Source organism: Enhydra lutris, unplaced genomic scaffold (assembly GCF_002288905.1).
Source record: "Enhydra lutris kenyoni isolate GAN:26980312 unplaced genomic scaffold, ASM228890v2 scaffoldscaffold26, whole genome shotgun sequence".
In the NCBI taxonomy this organism is placed as follows: Eukaryota; Metazoa; Chordata; class Mammalia; order Carnivora; family Mustelidae; genus Enhydra; species Enhydra lutris.
In genome coordinates, this window is record NW_019154110.1 from 22,430,219 (window position 1) to 22,452,094 (window position 21,876).

The window sequence follows — 21,876 nt, forward strand, 5'->3', positions numbered from 1 at the left end:
GACAAGGCACGGGGAGGGGAGCGTGTCAGGTTGAGGGTGAGAACTGGCTAGAAGCCAGAGGGGTCTCAAAAGGAGCGAGCCAGGTGTAGGGGGCAGGGTATCTGCTCCAGTGGCAGTGGGGACTTGGAGGCTCAGGCCAGCGGATGGGCTTAGAACCTTGAGCCCATGATCAGCTTAGGCATCAGAGATTTTGGCTTTTAAACCATCTGCTTTATCTGAAGACTTTCAGAAGCTGAGGAGCTGGGAAGCTCAGACATCATCTTGCCTGAGTCGGGGACCAGTGACTTGAAGTGCAAACTCTTTCTTGGCAGGTGAGAGGGGCTGAGGTTGCACTGGGTTGGGATTTAGTCTCAGAATTATTAAAATCGGGCAGCCGGCAGGCCTTCCAGATAACCTTGTCCTCATGATGATGATGATAATAACTGTAACAATAAAAATAATATTATTATTATTCATTATGTGCCATACAGAGGGTTAAAGTATTTTATATGCATGATTTTCTTAGGACTCACAAAAATCACACAAAGTAGGTACTGTTATTATACCCATTTTACAGACAAAGACACTAAGACTCAAGGAGGCTGAGTGACTTGCCTAAGCCTCACAGCTTGGAAGGGGCCAGAACCAGGATCAGAAGTGGAATCTGACGGCTCCAGAGCCTTTCTCTTAACCACTAGGGTACACTCTCCCTTGACAGGATCTGCTGTTTCCTGAAAACTTCTACATGTGCCATTATGTGGAACAATAACCTGGCTTCCCGAATCTTATTCACTGAAAGAGACTTCTTTTCTCTTTCTTCTCCACACTGATTCCTGTTTCATCCCTAGACAGAGACTACTCCGAGGGCAGAGTCTGTGCCTCCCCCATCAGACTGGGGGCATCCTCTCCTCCAGAGCCGGGTCTCATGGTGGTGTGAAGTGAGGGGCTGCGCAGGGAAGTGGGTGGAAGCTGAGGTGTGGAGTGTGCGGGAGGGAGCCCAGGGGAGCCCAGGGCATTTGCCATCCCAGATGCGGGATCCTTTCCAGAAGCAGGTCTCTCTGGAGCCGGATGGCCCAGGAGCTCAGCGAGAAGGAGCTCCTGAAGATGGAGGTAGAACAGCTGAGGAAGGAAGTCAAGAACCCAAGGAGTCTGGTGAGCCTCCTCTTCCCTTCCCTGCCCCTGTTCTCCATCACATCGGGGTCCTCACAGAGCTGGAGCCCCAAGGGGGAGGGAGGCTGCTGGAGAGAGCAGCACAAGTGGCAGGAGAGGGAGGTTTGCCTCTGGGCCAGGGGAGGCCGCAGAGGGAGGCTGGGGTTGAGCCCCGCGGGGGTGCCAGGAGCGAGCCCCACAGTGTGCCCAGCCCAGCGCCCCTTGGAGGTGAGACCTCATCCCCCACCCACCGCCTGCCTCTCTCTCTCCTCTCCAGCCTCCGTCCTCACCCAGTCCAGGACCTGTTTTCTTGCACCGAGCAAATCATGGATGCCCACAGATGAACTAGGGCTGGAACCTTTGTTTTCTCACAGATTTCCAAGACGGGAAAGGAAATCAAGGATTACGTGGAGGCTGAAGCAGGAAACGACCCTCTCCTCAAAGGCATCCCTGAGGACAAGAATCCCTTCAAGGAGAAAGGTGGCTGCACCCTAAGCTGAGGCCCCTGGAGGCCGCTCCACCCCGACCGTCTGTCCCTGCTCAACCCCGCTCTTCCCCAGGAACCCAGGGTCCCAGGGGTGGGGGGACACTCTCCACCCTCTCTCGGCCACAGCAGGAGGAGACCCCCAGCCCATGCACTGGGGAGCCTTGCCCCACTCCTGCCCTTAGCTCTCCACCCCCACACCTGGGTCACTGCGGGCTCCCCTTGGAGGCTCTCGAGGACAGCTACTCTGGCTCAGCAGTCGTGGCACATTCCATGGTGGGGTGCGAAGAGCCCGCCACGCCCTGGGACCCCAGACAGCATCCTTAGAGACGCTGACCCCTCCCTATAGTCCTCCCGTCTTTCCCGCCACTCTCTTCCTAGGAACCAGCATTCCTATTCATAGTCGTTTGGTGGAGGGCCAGAGTCGGGGGGCCCTTCTTCCCCATCTTATGTCTAACCCTGTGGTCTTCTTCCTAGTCACTTAGATCGCCCCAGAGGGCCTGAGGACAAAAAGAGTTTGTGACGTCATGAGGTCACAAATGTTTTAATGTTTTATTTAATGTTGTGGGGTGTCTGTTCCGTGCTGGGCACTGGGGAGGGCAGAGTAGCAGTGCTGACACGGCGGGAACAGAGTTGGCAGTGAGGTCAGTAAGCGCTTCTGTGCAGAAAGGACCATCAGTGGCGTGGGCCACACGGCAGACAGACACCCAGGGCCATGGGCAAGGTCCGAGGGAACTGTTGCAGGCCAGCGGGCCGTGGGGAGGAACGGGGCACACAGAGGCCCAAGAGGGAGATGCGCGAAGCCTTAAAGGACCCCCGTGAACTCAGTTAAGAACTGAGTTCTCCACCTGCTGCGACAGGCATGAAGCGGCCAAGGGACAGGATTTGATGAGCAGGAGGGAGGCTGGCTCCTGGCTAAGGAGGACACGGATTCCTGGGCCTTGTCAGCAAGGAGATTATAGTCTTATGGAACCACAGAAGTGATGAGGACGCAGAAGGCAAGGGCAAGCTGAGAACAGGGCATAAGCTGACACCCCGTAACCCCGCACCGCCCTCCCCCAGGTGGGATCTGTGTGACATTCCCGCTGCCCTAAAGCAAAGGAAAGGAAAAACAAATAGTTACCTTCTTAGGGATCACAGCCCTGCAAGATAGGAGTCTCCCTTGGTTTACAAATATCTTAGCGATTTACCAGTGGTTAAAAAAAAAAAAAAAAAAAAAAAAGCATTCTTACCAAAAACCTAACTTCCAGAAGGAAACTCCAACTGTCTTACTGTCAATGCTTTCCTAGAGGGAAAAACAACATTTACCTGACAATGGCAAGGCCTCCCATATCTTGTAGGTCCTCTCTAGCACACAAAAATTCTTTTGAAAACCTTGTTTTTTCCTTACCCCCAGTTCCCAAGTCCCGCCACCCCTCACAACCCTGGGCCAGAAGCTCTTTCTGCCCACGGGCCCTGTCCCCGTGCTTTAATAAAACCACCATTTTGCACCAAAGACGTCTCAAGATTTCTTTCTTGGTCGTTGGCTCCGGACCTCAGCCCACCAAACCTCACCTACATTCAAAAACCAAGTCAGAAGGACTCACATGATACAATGCTTTCAGGGCAAAGACTGGGGGGGGAGAGGAGGGCGACCAACCAGATGGGTGAGTTGCATCCTGGGAGGGAGAACCAGTAAAAGCCTCTAGAAGGAGGTGATATCCAGAGCCAAATCCTAAACACTGAAGTTGTAAATGGATGGATGTGTGGCAAATCTGGTTAAAGTGGTCATATCAACAGAGGTATAGATAGGAGGAGGGAAAGATGTAGGAACCAGGGTTTGAAATCAAACACCAACCAGGTTAGAGTGGACTGTCCAGGGAGAGACCTAGATCTTTGGAGGGCCAGATCTAGATCCTTGCTAGAGAAGGTGGGGTTGGAGTTAAGCACAGGGGTCTTCTGTCATCCCCCTTCATCTGCTAGGAGTCAGTTGGCAATGTTTGCATTCTAGAAGGAAACTGGCTTTTGAGGAGATTAAAAGGAGAAAGAATGGAGGCAGAGAGACAATTAAGGAGATGATCATTAGCTTGGGGGAGGCCGTCTTAAGTCTGGATCAGAAGATGGGGTGAGGAGTTCTTTGGGAAATGAAGTTTTCAGATGTTGACATCTCACTGAGTAATGGGTGAGGGAGAGGGGAGTTGTCAGGGATGATGAGCTTCTGGCTTGGGAGATGATTAGATAGATGGCAAGTGTGTGAAACTAAACATAATACTGTGATCCCCCTAGAGCGGCAAACTCGCCCAGCTCAGCAGGCCCCAGCCCAAGGGCATGCCCTGGGCCTGCTGGGGAGGTCATGGGCCACTGGTCAGAATCCAGGCTCTCCGGGGAAGTGTCCGCTCCTTTCCCAACTCCCTCCCAAAAATTCCATCCTGACCCTCAACTCACCTTTCTGCAACCTCAAATAGGTTCAGCCAATTTCATTATACTTGAGAGGGAAAAGAAGAGGAATGAGAAAGAGAAGATTTAAATACAGTAATTCTTTTTTTTTTTTTTTTTTTTAAAGATGGAAGGGTGGGGCACCTGGGTGGCTCAGTCGCTTAGTCGCTTAAGTTTCTGCTTTCAGTTCAGGTCCTGATCTCAGGGTCTTGGAATCAAGCCCTCATCTGGCTCCCTGCTCAGCAAGGAGTCTGTCTCTCCCTCCCCGCCTGCTGCTTCTCCCCCTGCTTGTGCTCTCTGTCAAATAAATAAATAAAACCTTTGAAAAATAAAATAGTAAACATTCCATATGGCTCTAGCTGTAAGAAAGGAAAACCAGGGGATGCCTGGGTGGCTCAGTGGGTTAAGCGTCTGCCTTAGCGGCTCAGGTCATGATCCTAGGATCCTGGGATCAAGTCCTGCATGGGGCTCCTTACCCAGCCAGGAACTGCCACTGCCGCTTTCCCTGCTTGTCCTCGTGCACTCTTTCTCTCTCTCTCTCTCACAAATAATAAAAATCTTAAAAAAAAAAAAAAAAGGAAAAGCAGGTGTGGGCTACAGGCCACAAGACTACCGCTTCCTTCCTCCTCCCACCTACCAGTCCTTGTTCTGCTCCCTCCAGGTGGTATCGCACTGTTGGGACCCCTTGACCCTGTGGGGACACCATTATTCCTGAGGGGTCTGAACCCTGGATGGGGCTCTGCTTACAGGAACAGCTTCTGCTTGCCTTTTCTCAGTGCACGGTGCCCAGAGATGCTCTGGGCGTTCTGTTGGCTCCTCCCATACCCTTTCCGTCCACCCCAAAGTGGGTAACAGTCGCAGGACCCCTAAGCCCCAAAGTCAGTCATCAGCCCAACACCCTGAACCCCTCTTCTGTTTCGCTCGTGCCCAAAGGAGCCTCAAATGGCTGAAGGCAACCTGAGCTTCTGCCCCAGAGGAATTATCATGGCCCCAGGGGGCCACATTCCCTCCCTGGGTGCCCAGCCCTGTGCAGGAGCCAATTCAGCGGCCCCAGTTATGATGCTGAGAGCAGGTCCCAGGTGTCATCTAAGCCGCCCGGCCCCACCCCTGTTCCAGAGATCCGGGGGGTTCATACCTGACAAAGAGAAGCACCATGTGTTGTTCGTGTTTCGCTATGGAGCACGGAGCACGCAGCAGCTTCACTTGGACAACAGCCCCTCATCTTTGCAAAGTGTTTCCTAGTCGGCACCCCACTGGGGCTTGGCCGGGCCAGTCCTTCGTCAGCGGCTCCCAGATGATGGACTCATGGTGAGGTCAGCAAATCCCATCAGCACTGACCTCTTGCCTTAGATCTACAGAGAAGTTGCAAAGCTAGGACAGGGGGTTCCCGTATCCCTCTCACCCAGCTTCCCCCGATGTTAATGTTTCATAAAACCACATCCTTGTAGTAAGGCGAGGAAATTAACATTGGGCTGATACCAGGAACTCAAGTCCAGACTGCAACTTGGATTTCCCTCATGTTTTCACTAGGCATCATTGTTCTGTTCTAGGACCCACATTCCACTTAGTGTCTTACTTATTTTTCAGGGAGGGCTTCTTTTTTAAAAAAAGATTTTGTTTGGGCGCCTGGGTGGATCAGTCGGTTAAGCATCTGCCTTCAGCTCAGGTCATGATCCTGCGGTCCTGGGATCGAGCCCCACATCGAGCTCCCTGCTCAGCCGGGAGCCTGCTTCTCCCTCTCCTTCTGCTTGCCGCTCCCCTTGCTTGTGTCTCTGTCTGTCTCTGTCAAATAAATAAATTAAATTTAAAAAATAATAAATACATAAAGTCTTAAAAAATTAAAAAATAAATATATAAAATCTTAAAAAAAAAGATTTTATTTCTTTGAGAGAGAACAAGAAGGGGGAGGGGCAGAGAGACAAGCTGAGTGGGGAGTCCCGCACTCAGAGGGGAGCCCCACGCTCAGCAGGGACCACCACACAGGGCCCAATCCCAGGACCCTGAGATCGTGACCCATGACCTAAGCCAAAGTAAGACGCTCAACTGACTGAGCCACCCAGGTGTCCCCAGGGAAGGGCTTCTATGTGGAGTTAGTACGTCTAGGACACCATGGCCACCTAGAAGACATTTCGTAAGTCCATAGACAGTAGCACTGACAGAAACATGACAAGGAATACAAATCTGAATCCTGAGGAAATCCCTACTCCAGTGACTCTGTCCCCTCTATTGATCTGCCACCAGAGAACTGGCTGGTTGTCCTTGAGGTCTGGATTGCATGAGGGGCTCAGGGTTGTCACATCACCGGCTCACTGACAGGCGTGTCAAGAAAGCCCTGACTGTCCCGCTTGTGCAGAACCTGTCTCCGCCTCTCTGCTGCTTTGTTTCATGACTGCCAGTCAGCCCAGGGGTCCCCTTGTCCAGGTTTTATCAAGAACTTTTGCTGGGGCGCCTGAGTGGCTCAGTGGGTTAAAGCCTCTGCCTTCAGCTCGGGTTATGATCCCAGAGTCCTGGGATCGAGCCCCGCATGGGGCTCTCTGCTCAGCAGGGACCCTGCTTCCCCCTCTCTCTCTCTCTGCCTGCCTCTCTGCCTACTTGTGATCTCTGTCTGTCAAATAAATAAATAAATCTTTAAGAAAAAAAAAAAAAAAAGAACTTCTTCTGCAGGGGCAGCCTTCTGGTAAACCTGTTCATGACACTTGAATGTTTTCAGTCTCTGAACTCACCCTAAGGGGACCAGCCACATAGCTCTCCCCAGATGTCCTTGTCTCTTCCAGTCCTTCGGTTGGCCTCTAAGACCTTGATCATCTGACCAGAAGCTGAATTGCTTTCCAGGATCAGAGAGGAAGGAATTCCCTTCCCTGCTGACTTTTAGGTCACCCTGAGAAGGGCAGTTCCCAGAGAAAGGGGAATCACCGGGATGCAGACATTCAGACGTGATCAGGGCCTGAGTTGGGGAAGTGGAGTCAGGATGGAGAGGAGGTGATGAGTTGGAGAGATAATTAAGAGGTAACATTTTCAGGGCTTAGAGATTGCTTGAATGTTGGCAGGATGGGAAGGAAATATCACACATGACTTCAAGTTTCTGTCTGGGATGACTGAGGGAATGGTGGTGTCACTCATCCGAAGGCCTTTCTCACCAGATGATTCTCCGTGATTTCCCCTTGGCTTCTCCTCCCTCCCCTTTTGCCCTGCTGAAACCACTGGAGGTGACATCTGGTAATACGGAAGGAGGTGAGTCCGAGAAGGATGACCGACCGTGTGGGGCAGCATGCGGAGAGCCCAGCAGTGGAGCTTGGAGAACAATCAGGGACTCAGGATTAAGTGGAGAAGGATGGGCCATGGAAAGGAACAAGTAGGGAGGGTCATGGTGTGAGGAGGCTAAGCAGAGACCGGGCCATCGAAATTCTAATGATTCTGAGCGATAAAGTGATGCTAAGTCAGGAAAAGGACTCTTGATTTCCCAGTCAACTAACAAACAGCTGAATCGTTTTTAAATTCTGTCACCTTCCTTCCATGCTCCATATTCACCAGAGTCCCTGGGTGGGATCCCCGGGCCTCAGAAGGAAAGGAGGGGAAGAAGGGAACCGCTGTCTGGTTAATTCAGGGCTCAGCACCTAGGGCTCGGGGCTGGCCACAGCTAGAAATCCTTCTTAGTGGATCAGGCAGCCCAGCACCCCCAACCCTCCATCCCCCCACCCCCACCCCCGTCTTCCGTGTGTTATCCTTGCACCTGGAGGAGTTGGGGGTGGGGAGGGGAATAGGCTGCTTAGGATCTTGGTGCTTTAGGCAGAGGATATTACCCAACCCTGATCTCAGGGCCTCTAGGAAAATCAGTCCAAGCCCCCCACTGGCCTGCCCCTACTCCAATTCCCTACCTGAGCTTGGGGCCTGGGAACAAGACCAGTTTTTATGGGTGCTTTCAACCTGTGCTGTCCCATAGGGCCTCCTACTGAGAAGGGCCCCGTGCTTGGTGTAACACTTTCCTTGAAAAATTTTTTTAAGATTTTATTTATTCTTTTTTAAAAATGTTTTATTTATAAGATTTTATTTTATTCTTAATTTTTTAAAAAGATTTTATTCATTTGAGAGAGAGAGAGAGAATGGGGCAAGAGCGGTGTGGGGAGAGGCAGAGAGAGAGGGAGAAGCAGACTCCCCGCTGAGCAGGGAGCCTGATGCTGGGCTCAATCCCAGGACCCGGAGATCATAACCTGAGCCGAAGGCAGAGGCTTAACCACTGAGCCGCCCAGGTGTGCACTTTGCTTGAAATTCTGAATGATTTTTGAACAGGAGCCCCACCTTCTCAGTTTGCTCGGGGTCCCCCATATTCCATATCTGGTCCTGTGTAGGGAGGCAGAGGCTCCAGCCTGATGGAGGAGGCAGGATGCTTACTGAGGAGCAGAGTTCAAGGCGAGGTTCAAAATAACACCCTGATCACCTATTTCCCTGCCCTCCTCCCTGATCTCTGAGGATTAGAAGAGGAGGTGGGGGAGGCAACTCTGAAGTGGTTTCTCAACATGCCCTTGGCCCCTCTGTCTTCCGAGTCCCTAGTGTGTCCCCCGTACTCCCCCGCCTACTGCTTTTCATCTTACACACTACTTTATTATTATTAAACCATTAACAGACAAGACCTACAGATTTATTTCTTCTTGGACACACCTACCACGCAGACCCTACTTTTTTTTAAAAAATTTTTTAAAGATTTCATTCATTCATTTGACAGAGAGAGAGATCACAAGTAGGCAGGCAGAGAGACTGGGGGAAGCAGGCTTCCCGCTGAGCAGAGAGCCAGATGTGGGGCTCGATCCCAGGTCCCTGAGACCATAACCGGAGCTGAAGGCAGAGGTTTAATCCACTGAGACACCCAGGTGCCCCTACACCCTACTTTAGTCCTCATTTTATCAGCCCAGATTTCAAGCACCCTGAAGGCTGAAGTCGAGTCTTTGATTTTTGTATTTCTGGCACCTTGAGCACAGGTGCATGTTAAATGACTGTGTGTGTCCCATAATTTATAGACTTTGTATGTGTCTGGCATTGTGATAAGTGTTGTATACACATTATCTCAGGCACCAACGAATAGACAAAGAAGATAATAAACCGACAACTCTGGGAATCAAGCATGAGGGAGAGAGAGGCCAGGCGAGGCACAGACCTGGCTTCCCTGGTGGCTTGGCCCTCTGCCCTCTCCTGGTGACTCTGGTCAATGACAACATAGGACAGACACTACCTTCTGGAAACTGCTGCCTTTGGGCGAACCCTTCTGAGAATAAAGGCCTTGGGAGGCTGTTGGAGGAGAGAGAGGTTCTTTCCTGAGCTAGGAGGGATAGAAAGAGATAGAAATGTGGAGAGGCTCTCAGAGAATCTGGACCTAGGAGGGGAAGGACGGAGTGGGCTGAGGTGGGAGTGGCAAGTTTGTAAATGTTTTCCTAACTGTGGGTTAAGAGACAAGAATTATGAAATCAATGTAGTGATTTTACTGAAGTTAGTGAGTTATGAAATCTATTTAGTAGATCGGGACCAAGCTTTAGAAATCGTCCCACACCTCTCGGTGACAATGACCTTCGAGCACCCCCAGAAGACTTCCAAGCATGAGATGATCAGAATTCCTCAGCCTGTTCTGTGAATGGACAGCAGGAATTGTTAGAAAGTTCTTCCTACTGCTGCTCTAACTTCCACCCACAGGTTCTCATTCCCTGCCTCTGTTGCTACCCTTCAAGATTTGTTTTCCTCCCCCACAAAAGCAGGTGTTTCTTTTCTCAGGAGCCTCAGCTTCTGTAGTCCTCACTATTCTGATTCTTTCTAGCAGTTACCATTATAGAGCCTATCTTGGCTCAGGTGCAGAGAAGACAACTTTTGCTTACGATTTTACTAGTTCCTGCCCCCACTGCTATGCAAAAGGCACCGCTGTTTCCCTTTTCCTTTACAAATGAGGCTCCTAATATTTCTTCCCAGATTTACTGGGATGTAATTGACATGTACGATCATATAAGTTTAAGGTGTACAAGAAAGTGATGTGTTTTACATGTGAATTGTGAAATGATTACCACAATAAGTTTAGTTAACCTTTCCATCACCACATAGTTACGATTTCAGAACATCCGAATTGCTTACCCAAATGCACCCAGACAGCTAGTGACGGGGTGATATTCATCAGTGTTCTCCTGCAATGCCCAGGATTGAACCTGATCCTTAGAATGCCCTTGGGCTGGCTCAGGGTAGAGGATCTCTATCCTGACTCCCCAGTCTATGGACAAACTTTTTTTTTTTTTTAAGATTTTATTTATTTATTTGACAGACAGAGATCACAAGTAGGCAGAGAGGCAGGCAGAGAGAGACGGAGAAGCAGGCTCCCCGCCAAGCAGACAGCCCGATGCGGGGCTCGATCCCAGGACTCTGGGATCATGACCCGAGCCGAAGGCAGAGGCTTTAACCCACTGAGGCACCCAGGCGCCCCACCATAATGTGCATTTTAACAACTTTTTGTCGTGAATAAGCTACGTAACCTCCACCCAGGACAAGAAATAAAATAATACCAGTACCAGGTATCTGGCTGGCTCTGTCAAGAGAGCACATGACTCTTACTCTTGGGATCCTGAGTTCAAGCCCTGCACTGGGCATAGAGATTACTTTAAAAAATAATAATAATACCACTACCCCCAGAAGACTGTTGTTGACCCTTTTCCAGTCATGGCCCTCTCTCTTCTCCAGAGATACTGGATATCCTCACTCACATGGGAATTTTTGCTTTGCCTGATAGTTGTACCGTCTAAGTTTACAGTTCTAAACAATATACAGTAGTTATTTTTGCCTGTTTAGCAATTTTATATAAATGGAGTCATATATTATTTACTCCTTTGTATCTGCCTTCTTTTGCTCAATACTTTTTTAAAAAGAAGACTCATCCATTTTGTTGCTGTATAATATACTTTCGTATGGCCTTACAATAAATTATTTATCCATTCTACTGCTGGACATTTGAACTCTTTCCCATTTTTGGCTATCGTGTTGCCAAAACCACTCTTATACATGCCCACCTTTCTGCGGATATAGGTACAAGACTGAAATTGCTAGATTATAGGGTATGAGTATCTTCAGTTTCAATAGTTAACATCAAATTAGTTTCTCCAGTTTACATTCCCGTCAGAGTTCACGTTATTCTCTACTCTTAAAAGGAGTCAGCTTTGTCATTCGCGAGTGTATAGTGGTATTTCATTGAGATTTTAATTTGCATTTTGATATGATTAATGATGCTTTACATCTTTTCAAATGTATATCAATTATTTTTTAAAAGGTTTTATTATTTATTTATTTATTTATTTATTTGACAGAGAGAGAGAGAGCACATGGTGGGGAGGGGCAGAGAGAAACTCAAGCAGGAATGCCCCCCCACTCTCTGCTGAGCACAGAGCCCTATAGGAGGTTCCATCTCAAAACCCTGAGATCCTTATGGACATTGGGGAGGGTATGTGCTATGATGAGTGCTGTGAAGTATGTAAACCTGGAGATTCACAGACCTGTACCCCTGGGGCTAATAATGCATTATATGTTTATAAAAAAATTTAAAAATTATTTTAAAAAAGGGGGGCACCTGGGTGGCTCAGTGGGTTAAAGCTTCTCCCTTTGGCTCGGGTCATGACCCCAGGGTCCTGGGATCGAGCCCTGTGTTGGGCTCTCTGCTCAGTGCGGAGCCTGCTTCCCTTCTTCTCTCTCTGCCTGCCTCTCTGCCTACTTGTGATCTCTCTCTGTCAAATAAATAAATAAAATCTTTTAAAAAAAAAAAACCCAAAAAACAAAACAAAAAAACCCCTGAGATCACCAACTGAGCCAAAACAAAGATCCTGAGCCTTAACCCACTAAGCCACCCAGGTGATCCTTAAGACTTTACTTTTAAGTAATCTCTACACCAAACTTGGGACTTGGACTCACAACCTCAAGGTCAAGAGTTGCATGCTCTATCCACTGAGCCAAACCAGGTGACCCTATGTCAGTTATTTGGGATTTCCTTTTTTCGTGCAGTGCCAGTTCAAGTATTTGCTATTTTTCTAGTAGGTTGTCTTTATTCTTACTGATTTTTTAAAAATTTTAATTTTATATTTTTACTGATTATTACAAGTTCTTTGGCGGTCATGCATTACAAATATCTTTTCTTATTTTGAGGCTTGCCTTTTCACTTTCTTACTGGGTTTTTTTGATATGAAGAACAGAGTATCATATTAATATAGTGACGGAGACTAAGCTTTTAGAACAGAGTATCATATTAATATAGTGACGGAGACTAAGCTTTTAGAACTTTTTGCATCTTGTTTAAGAGGACTTCCCCTACCCTGAGGTCATAGATATTCTCTTATGTTCTCTTCCAAAAGCTTTATTGCTTTTCCCTTCCTGTTAAGGTCTATGATTCACATGGAATGTATTTCTGTCTTTAGTGTAAATTGGGAGGAATCTGATATCATACTTTTCCATTTGGACTCCCAATTCTCCCAGAATAATTTTTTGAAAAGTAGATTCTTTCCCCTCCTGCTCTGCTGTGCTACTTTGTCCTGAATCATTTGTCCAAATACGTGTGGGGCTGTATCCGGCCCACCCCCTTATGTGCCATTGGCATGTTTGTCTCTCCTGCACCAGGACCACACTATCTTAATTGCTATAGTTTATAGCTGATAATAACCTTTAATGTCTGGTAGAGCAAGCCCTCCCACCTCTCATGCCTACGTATTTTCGAGGCTGGGATCTTTCATACACACAAATCCATTCAAACGTATTTGCAGTGTATGAGGGCGGAGGGGTGGGGAGAAGGAGTGCTCAGGAGAAAGAGGAACGAGCATCCTGTTTCCATGGCATCCTCCCAAGGGGCGGGCACGTAGAGCCACAGTGCCAATCACCCTGTGTGGAGATCACAAATGCGTCAATGGGCTCCCTCGTCACTCATCCCAGTGGGCCAGACAGCTCTCAAAAAACCCAGATACAACTCAAAAGAAGACAGCACTCCAGGCGCGCCTCTTCCCCTCCATCCCAGAGACTCACCCTTGCCTGCAAATCAGGAGCGGCTGGCCAGCACCTAAAACACCAGTCCTGGACAGATTCTCCAGGAGACGTGCTCAGCCCTGTGGTGAACCCCATAGAGATTCCTACCCTCTAAAGGATCAACACCCCATCCACCGGGTGAGAAACCGCGTGCGGAGATCCCCTGACCGGCTGGCATGGCCTTAAGAATCCACATGGACAACTTCACTGCCTACTGCCTGAATCAGACCCACTTCACCATCTGACCGCCTAGACTCACAGACGGACTGGCCCCAAACACACTCTCCTCTCCCCAAACACACTGCCCTCTCCCCAGCCTCCTACTGTTTCCCGCGCCCTTTGGCTCCGCCCAGCATTTCATTCCCGGTTGATAAAGGAATAACTGATCGCACTCTGCACATCAGCCAATAGGAAGAAGGGACTCCCAGCAGCAGGAGAGAGGTGTCGGAGTCCCGAAGGCCGCGGTCCCAAGCAGACTCACCGGGTTCGCTCGGCTTCCTCCGCCCTCCTTTTCAAGGTAAAATCACTCTCGGTCTCCACCAACACTTTTCCGCTCGAACTCTCACGCATGCGCACTGCGACTCACAGGCCGGACCTAAACGAGAGAGGAGGAGGGACCCTAAACCGCGATCCCTTAGGTCACGGGGGTAATGGCACAGCCCGAAGTGGCCGCCGCCGCCCGCAGTCCTCAAAACAGTAATTGTAGAACCAAAATGTTTGAAGAGGTCCCACCGAGATTTGAACTCGGATCGCTGGATTCAAAGTCCAGAGTGCTAACCATTACACCATGGGACCTGCTGGGGGCTTGAGGCGGCCGGGAGGCTCCTCAAGCCACATGGCGCGCTGAACAGCCTTTCCAGAGCGGCGGCGGCGGCGGCGGCGGCAGCGGCGGCGGCGGCGGCCCGGTTCCCCCGGCCCGGGCTGGGCGCTCTGGACCCGAGGCCGCTCGGGCGGGCGGAAACAGCAAGGGCTGCCGCGGCCCCGATGTGGCCAGTGCCGGGGTGTCTCCTCTTGTCGCCGCTCTTCCTGCTCTTCTCCCGAGGTCCTGACCTGCGCCCGGGGAAGCCGGGAGGGCGGCGGCTGGGGGCGGAGACGGCCGGCGGCGGCGGCCCCTGCCGGGAGCGGAAGGCGAGGCGCACGCAGCCGGGCTCCGGACTCGTTTATTTATTTATTTCCACGAGACGCTGTTTGCGTGGCCCCTGTGGCCAAGCCGGGAGGGAAGTGGGCTGGCACGTGCCAGGACGGCGGTTCAAAGCCCGCGTTCCTTTAGTGGGACTTGAAACCACGGCTTTCTGCGGAAACCCAGAACATTCTGTAGACCCTTGGTGGACACTATGGTGGTGGGTGGTACATTTCAACCTGTAGGTCTTGATGAGTGGAGGACTTATCAGACCGTGTTGGGGTTTTCCAGGTTAACTGCCCAGTTAACCTTTTATAAGATTTGACTCAGCAGTTTCACTTTTGTAACTTTATCCTAGAGGACAACGAGGACCAGTGCCAAGTGTTCAAGGATGTTCTCAGCGGTGATGTTCACAATGGTAAAGAAGAGAATATAAAAGCGAAAATCGATTTAGTAAATATTGACAATATCTATATGATTAATACTGTGCAGGAATTTAGGGGATGAGTTTTTATTGTATTGACATTATTTTGATGTATAGGACTACATTGATTTATTGTATTGACATGAAAAGAGCGATAGGTCTACCCAGATGGAACCAACACCAAAAATCTACTTACCAGTTAGTATGCATAATAAAGTCCCACTTTTCTACAAACAGAAAAACTTCATACATGTGTAATAGACATTTGTCATTTATTTGTCCCATCACATCTGACTGGCTGCCTTTCTTGAGGGATCCAACATGGTGTGGGTCTGGGTGACAGCAGAGTGACTGTGTGTCCTTTAGCCTGGCCAGCTGGACTTGGAATCCAAAGCGACTGATGCCCAGAAATGGGGACATTTTAGTACTTGTTCTGCTCCTCGTGGTAGCTGTGACACCCAGTGTCTCAAGGGCAGTGACAGCGGCCGTGCCATCTCCACTGGCAGCAGAAGCTGGGTCCTAATCAGACTGCCCTGGATCCTGACCTTGGCTGGGTTCCTGGTTACTTAGGTCCCCTTAGTTCTTGTCTGTTTTCTTGAGTTGCTTTCCCTCATGCTGTGAGCTATCCGACTTTCTTCCAAGGAGTACTGTTCCTGTTTAAATTACCCGAATCTGTTTCTTTTCTTCTGTCAACAACCTGCTTGGGGGCGCCTGGGTGGCTCAGTGGGTTAAGCCTCAGGCTTCAGCTCAGGTCATGATCTCAGGGTCCTGCGATCAAGCCCCACATTGGGCTCTCTGCTCAGCAGGGAGCCTGCTCCCCCGCCCCTGCACTTGTGATCTCTGTCAAACAAATAAATAAAATCTTAAAAAGAAAAAAAAAAAAACCTGCTTTGCTCAAATCCAAAAAGGTCTGCTGTGGACAGATATCCCTGGGAAATACATTTATGAGGCCCCTTTCTTACAGTTTATGATTTACTGTATTGCTTGAAAAAGTATTTGATAACTCTTGTATATTGTCAGAAGAAACATTAAAGCTTTTCCATTTCGAGGAGTGAACCAAACTCCCATTGCATTCCCATGGTGAGATAAGGGTGTCTCTTCATTAGGCTGGAGTAACAACATGGAATTGACTTGATATCAAATGGCTTTAGTCTCTCGTTTCCCATCTATTTCCTTCTTACAAGCGCTCTGTACCCGTGAAGGTGTATTGAAATTAATTTTTCAGAAGCTACGTAAAAATCCTAAAGAATTGTGATTATGCCCTTTGAAAGTGTACAGGAGGTAGTTCCTTCTGTCCAGTAGGAAGATTTCTGCCTCCTCCCATTCCCTGGTTCTTCCTTTCCGGTTGCCTCCATCTTCTCAGCTTGAAACATCTTACCCGCCCAAATGAGACCCTTCACTGAAATCCCCACTCATGAATTCCTCAAGTTACGCAGAAGGATCCTCTCCCTGACAGCTCTTGTCATTACTTGCTGGAGTTATAGGTGTTTGTGTTCTGTGGCTCAGTCTCTCCCTTCCTCCCTTCCCATGTCCCCTTTGGTTGGACTGTGAATTGCTCTGGGGTCAAGGCCCAGGACTGGCTGATTTATAAATGTGGCTAGTGCCATACCAGAACTCAGGAGGGAGAAAGAACATTCTTTTTTTTTTTTTTTAAGATTTTATTTATTTATTTGACAGAAAGAGACACAGCGAGAGAGGGAACACAAGTGGGGGAGTGGGAGAGGGAGAAGCAAGCTTCCTGCTGAGCAGGGAGCCTGATGTGGGGCTCAGTCCCAGGACACTGGGATCACGACCTGAACTGAAGGCAGACGCCGACGACTGAGCCATCCAGGTGCCCCAAGAACATTCTTTTTAACATCACATTGGTTATTTGAGACAACAGAGAAAACAGAGACAATATGTAATCCCCCTGCGTGCCCATCTCTCGTTTCTTTTAACATAAATCCGTAATTCATGACACCCCAGAGATGGCATCCCATGAAGGCTCTGAGCACAGACCCTCAGCCTCCACAAGGGGGCTCCTCACACGTGGGGAAGTCTGGGCTCTGTGGGAGGCGGGGTTTGCCTGGCTTCAGCGGTGCCACCCGGGATTGAGGGCTGAACAGAGGCACAGGGTGGCCCAGAAAGTTTAATGAGGTCAGAGGTTAAGAAAAGACAGCTCAAGGGGCGCTTGGGTGGCTCAGTGGGTTGAAGCCTCTGCCTTCGGCTCAGGTCATGATCCCAAAGTCCTAGGATCGAGCCCTGCATCAAGCTCTCTGTTCAATGGGGAGCCCATTTCCCCGCCCCCCGCCTGCTTTTCTGCCTGCTTGTGATCTCTGTCAAATAAATAAATAAAATCTTTTAAAAAAAGAAAAAGGGGGTGCCTGGGTGGCTCAGTGGGTTAAGCCGCTGCCTTCGGCTCAGGTCATGATCTCGGGATCCTGGGATCGAGTCCCACATCGGGCTCTCTGCTCAGCAGGGAGCCTGCTTTCTCCTCTCTCTCCCTCTGCCTGCCTCTCTGCCTACTTGTAATCTCTGTCAAATAAATAAATAAAATCTTTAAAAATAATAATAATAAAATAAAATAAATTTAAAAAAGAAAAAGAAAAAGAAAAGACAGCTCAAGTCCGGGATTAGGGAGTTTCAAGGTATTCTCCTGTTTCCTGTGAGCCTGTAAATGGTTAGCGAATGGGACAATAGGTACAGTAATGCTTTGAGTGAAGTGGAAAGAATTCAGGTTCACCGTCAAATCCAAGTCAGTTTCCTTTATCCATGCTGATACTGCTCACAGCTAGCTGCAATAGAATCAACCTTGCTCTGTGTCTTTGCCACACAGGACAGACGACATGTGCCACAAATCCCCTACTTTGCCTTGGGAGCCCGAGCTATTCCAGACAAGCCATAAGCGCCACCTTGTGCCAGGTGACACGTGAGACCCTGCGTCTCTGAGCATCCCGCCCTGCCCCCTGCTCTGGGCTTGGCGTTACAGAGGCTCTGAAGGGGCAATCTGGCTGCTTACTTTCTTTGAACAAAACAGCATCTACATTTTATCCTTTTTTTGAAAGTTTTCACTTTCTCCTCTTAAAATAATTATTTTATCTTTTCAGATTATAAAGGTGAAGCTTTTACTATGGAAAATGTAGAAAATACAGCACAGCAGAAAGAATTTTAAATAACTACAATTCCAACAAACACTTTTTTAAAAAGTTTATTTTCTTTAGTAATCTCTCCACCCAACGTGGGCTCCAACCCACGTACCTGAAATCAAGAGTTCCACGCTCTTCTGGCTGAACCAGCCAGGCCCTCCCCAACAAGCACCTTTAACACTTGATTTTTTTTTTCCACTTTCTGTTTTTAAATCCATTTTTATGTAGTCTTCATTGTAAAATTTTATGTTCTGCTTTTGTGCTTAATATAACAATGACATGTTACTTAAAAACCTTGTTTCTTAAAAAAAACAAACACCTTGTTTCTTCTTTCCTTAAAAAGTTTAAAGTATTACGTGGGTAATACATGAGCACAATACAAAATTCACAAGGTATAAAAGGAAATGCACAAACAAAACTTCTGGACTATAATTTTTTTTAAAGATTTTATTTATTTATTTGACAGACAGAGATCACAAGTAGGCAGAGAGGCAGGCAGAGAGAGAGGAGGAAGCAGGCTCCCCGCCCAGCAGAGAGCCCGATGCGGGGCTCCATCCCAGGACCCTGGGACCATGACCTGAGCCGAAGGTAGAGGCTTTAACCCACTGAGCCACCCAGGGGCCCCTTGACTATAATTTTTTAAAAGATTTTGTTTATGGGGTGCCTGGGTGGCTCAGTGGGTTAAAGCCTCTGCCTTCGGCTCAGGTCATGATCCCAGGGTCCTGGGATGGAGCCCCGCATCGGGCTCTCTGCTCCGTGGAGAGCCTGCTTTCTCCTCTCTCTCTGCCTACTTATGATCTCTGTCTGTCAAATAAATTTAAATCTTAAAAAAAAAAAAAGATTTTATTTATTTATTTGACAGAGAGAGAGAGAGAGAATGAGTGCAAGCAGGGGGAGCAGCAGAGAGAGAGGCAGAAGCAGGCAGGGCGCCTAACGTGAGACTCCATCCTAGGACCCCAGGATTATGACCTGAGCTGAGAGCAGACGTCCGAAGGACAGAGCCACCCAGGCACCCCTTGACTCTAATTTTCTGCTCTCAGAGGCAATTTCTGATGCTCTCCTTCTAGAGATATTTTATCCTTACACAAATATACATGAATATGCATACTCCTTTCTTTTTTCCACCTTTTAAAAAGTAAGCCTTATGCCCAACGTGGGGCTTGAACTCACAACCCTGAGATCAGGAGTCTTATGCTTCACTCACTGAGCCAGCCAGGCACCCCATATTCCTTTTCTTTTAAAAAAGTAGAAACACTGGGGGCACCTGGGTGGCTCAGTGGGTTAAAGCCGCTGCCTTCAGCTCAGGTCATGATCCCAGGGTCCTAGGATCAAGTCCTGCATTGGGCTCTCTGCTCAGCAGGGAGCCTGCTTTCCCGCCCCCCCCCTGCTTACTTGTGATCTCTGTCAAATAAATAAATAAAGTCTTTAAAAAAAAAAAAAGTAGAAACACTGTTCCGCACTTTGTTTTACTCACTTAGCACTGGATCTTGAAGATTGTTCCATAATAGAACAAAAATCTAATTAAATGGTATTTTATTGAGATGTCATTTACATAAAGTAAGCACAAACCATTTCCCTGATAGCTAATGATGTTGAACCTCTCTTTTACATGCTCCCTAGCCATTTGGATGTCTTCTTTTCTAAGTGCTTCTTCAAGTATTTTGCCCATTTAGAACAACTGCCCTTATCTTATTGATTTATAGGAATTCTTTGTATATCTGGGATATGCATCCTTTTGCCAAATATTTGTATTACAGATCTTTTCTTTTCCCAGTCTGTAGCTTTTATTTCTTTCTTTTTTTAACATTTTATTTATTTATTTGCCAGTGAGAACAGGAACACAAGCAGGGGGAGTGGGAGAGGGAAAGCAGGCTTCTTGCCCAGCGGGGAGTCCGATGCGGGGCTCGATCCCAGGACCATGGGAACATGACCCAAGCTGAAGGCAGATGCTTAACGACTGAGCCACCCAGGCGCCCCTTCTTTTCACTTTCTTAATAGTGTCCTTTGATTGGCAGAAGGCTTTAGTTTAATTTCAACCAAATCAAATATATCCTTTTGTTTTCCTTTTATGAGTCATGCCTTCTGTGTCCTTGCATGCAGAGAGCTGGGATCCTTTGCCAAGCACACGGGATAGGAGAGGAACAGATTATTCAGTTACATAATTAAAACTTTGGTAATCTCTTGGTAAAATTTCAAGTGGGATAAGAGACATACATTTTGTATGGGAGACTTGTTTGAAGCCAGAGCAGGAAGGCTGAAGGGCATGAGGCCGGCTGGAGCATCTAGGCAAAGGATTAAGAAAAAGAAGAGACTTGAGCTCTTGATTCTTGACCAAGAGTCACTTGAGTGACCCAGAAGGTTAAGCCTCTCCCTTCGTTCAGGTCATGATCCCAGAGTCCTGGGATCGAGCACCGCGTCGGGCTCCCAGCTTTGCGGAGAGCCTGCTTCTCCCTCTCCCTCTGTCTGCCGCTCCCCCTGCTTGTGCCCTCTCTCTCTGTCAAATAAATAAATAAAATCTTTACACATAAATTTTAGGGGCGCCTGGTTGGCTCAGTGGGTTAAAGCCTCTGCGTTTGGCTCCGGTCATGATCCCAGGGTCCTGGGATCGAGGCCCGCATCGGGCTTTCTGCTTGGCGGGGAGCCTGCTTCCTCCTCTCTCTCTCTGCCTGCTTGTGATCTCTGTCGGTCAAATAAATAAATAAATAATCTTTGAAAAATAAATAAAAATAAAAGTAAATAAAAATAAATTAAAAAAAAAAAGAAAAAGCTGCATTCAGATATGACTCCTGTGAAGGTCATTCGATATACGGTTGAGAGGAAGAGATGGGGTAGAGACAGCGACCAACTGGGAAACGGGTGATTCTGAAACTTACTGGTGTCCAGAACAGACTATGTGCCTATCAAGACTCTAGAATATCAGGAATGAGAACTGGTAGGAAAAATCAGCGTGCTGGCATGTTAGTGATTTCCTGCAGTAGTCTTTAGGATGGTCCTATAAGGAAGACAAGCTTCAGGCTGAAAGTGCCCTGTTTTAAAGCAGATGTAATACGGTTTCTTTAAGAGTGGCTTGCAATCCTAGCTTCCTGGAAGTCCTGTAATTTGGAGCCTTGCAGGTCCAGAAGAGCTTAATTCTCTACCCCAAGAGAAAGCACCAACAGAGACAGGAGACTTAGCAGGAGACCAGGTTAAGCAAAAAAACCAGCCTATTTACATTGTGATGTTTTCATTATTTTCTGCGCACAAAGAGGAAAAGCCTGGGAGCAAAGAGCCGATTACAGTCTCTTTGTCCTTCAGAGGAAGGTTTTGAACAGCCTCAAGGCAGAAGCCATTTAACTGAGTGCCAGAGGGTAAAGGAGGCACCCAAGGTGCCTCCTGGGGTTACCAGAATGGGTTTCCCAGTCTCAAAGACTATGTCTAGGGAAGATTTCTGAAATTGACTGGAAATGACAGAAAAACATCTTAAGTTTTAAGGAACTGCTAACAAAATTTCATTAGCAATTCAATTCCCTTAAAAATCTTACTGATAACTTCCAGCGAGTTTTATCTCACGGCCATTCCTGGGCACGTGAAGGGCACTAACAGGAAGTGGGCAGATAAAGCTTTGACAGGCCACAGAAGGGTCACCCTGCCCCAGGACCACTCAGATGGGGATATGGACGATAGTGGACAAGGGCACCCCTCCTTGACAGAAGAACCTGGAACTGCCAGATGGGCTGAGCAAGGCACCCCCTCCTCTTGCCAGGCTTGGAATCCCTGATCTTCCTCCTGATCTTAGCACACCTGTGATCTGCCCTGCCTCTTTATCCCACCTGAGACTGTTCACAAGTTTAAACTTGGGTCAAGTCTCTGGTACTTGTAGGTAAAAGCATTCTAATAGATAATCTTTTCATAGTGGCTTATATATACTTTCGGTATATATTGAAAAATATATATTGAAAAATCAAAAACAGGGGCACCTGGGTGGCACAGTTAAGCTTCTGACTCTTGGTTTCAGTTCAGGTCCTGATCTCAGGGTCGTGAGATCGAGCCCCGCCTCCGGCTATGCGCTCAGCACCGGAGTCCTCTTGAGTTTCTTTCTCCATCTCCCTCTGCCCCCCTCCCACTCGTGCTCTCTGTCAAATAAATAAATAAATCCAGATAACTAACAGTTCCCGGGTGG

The 21,876-nt window shown here is 48.2% G+C and overlaps 1 protein-coding gene, 1 long non-coding RNA gene and 1 other non-coding gene across 3 annotated transcripts; 1 reads left to right on the forward strand and 2 right to left on the reverse strand.

Annotated features, from left to right (window-relative positions):
• Positions 1-254: 254 nt before the first annotated feature.
• Positions 255-2,805, forward strand: LOC111151818 (G protein subunit gamma transducin 2). The gene is made up of 3 exons (XM_022510033.1): positions 255-311; positions 1,026-1,131; positions 1,503-2,805. Exons 2-3 carry the CDS (start codon positions 1,048-1,050, stop codon positions 1,626-1,628), a joined length of 210 nt encoding a protein of 69 aa, XP_022365741.1. The 5' UTR covers positions 255-311; positions 1,026-1,047; the 3' UTR covers positions 1,629-2,805.
• LOC111151819 lies at positions 311-13,722 on the reverse strand. The gene is made up of 5 exons (XR_002640884.1): positions 13,530-13,722; positions 5,163-5,379; positions 4,037-4,076; positions 2,845-2,897; positions 311-422 (listed from the first exon to the last, which is right to left on the reverse strand). It is a non-coding gene; the product is annotated as an uncharacterized LOC111151819 (long non-coding RNA).
• Positions 13,723-13,771: 49 nt separating this feature from the next.
• Positions 13,772-13,843, reverse strand: TRNAQ-UUG. The gene has a single exon. It is a non-coding gene; the product is annotated as a tRNA-Gln (tRNA).
• Positions 13,844-21,876: the final 8,033 nt, after the last annotated feature.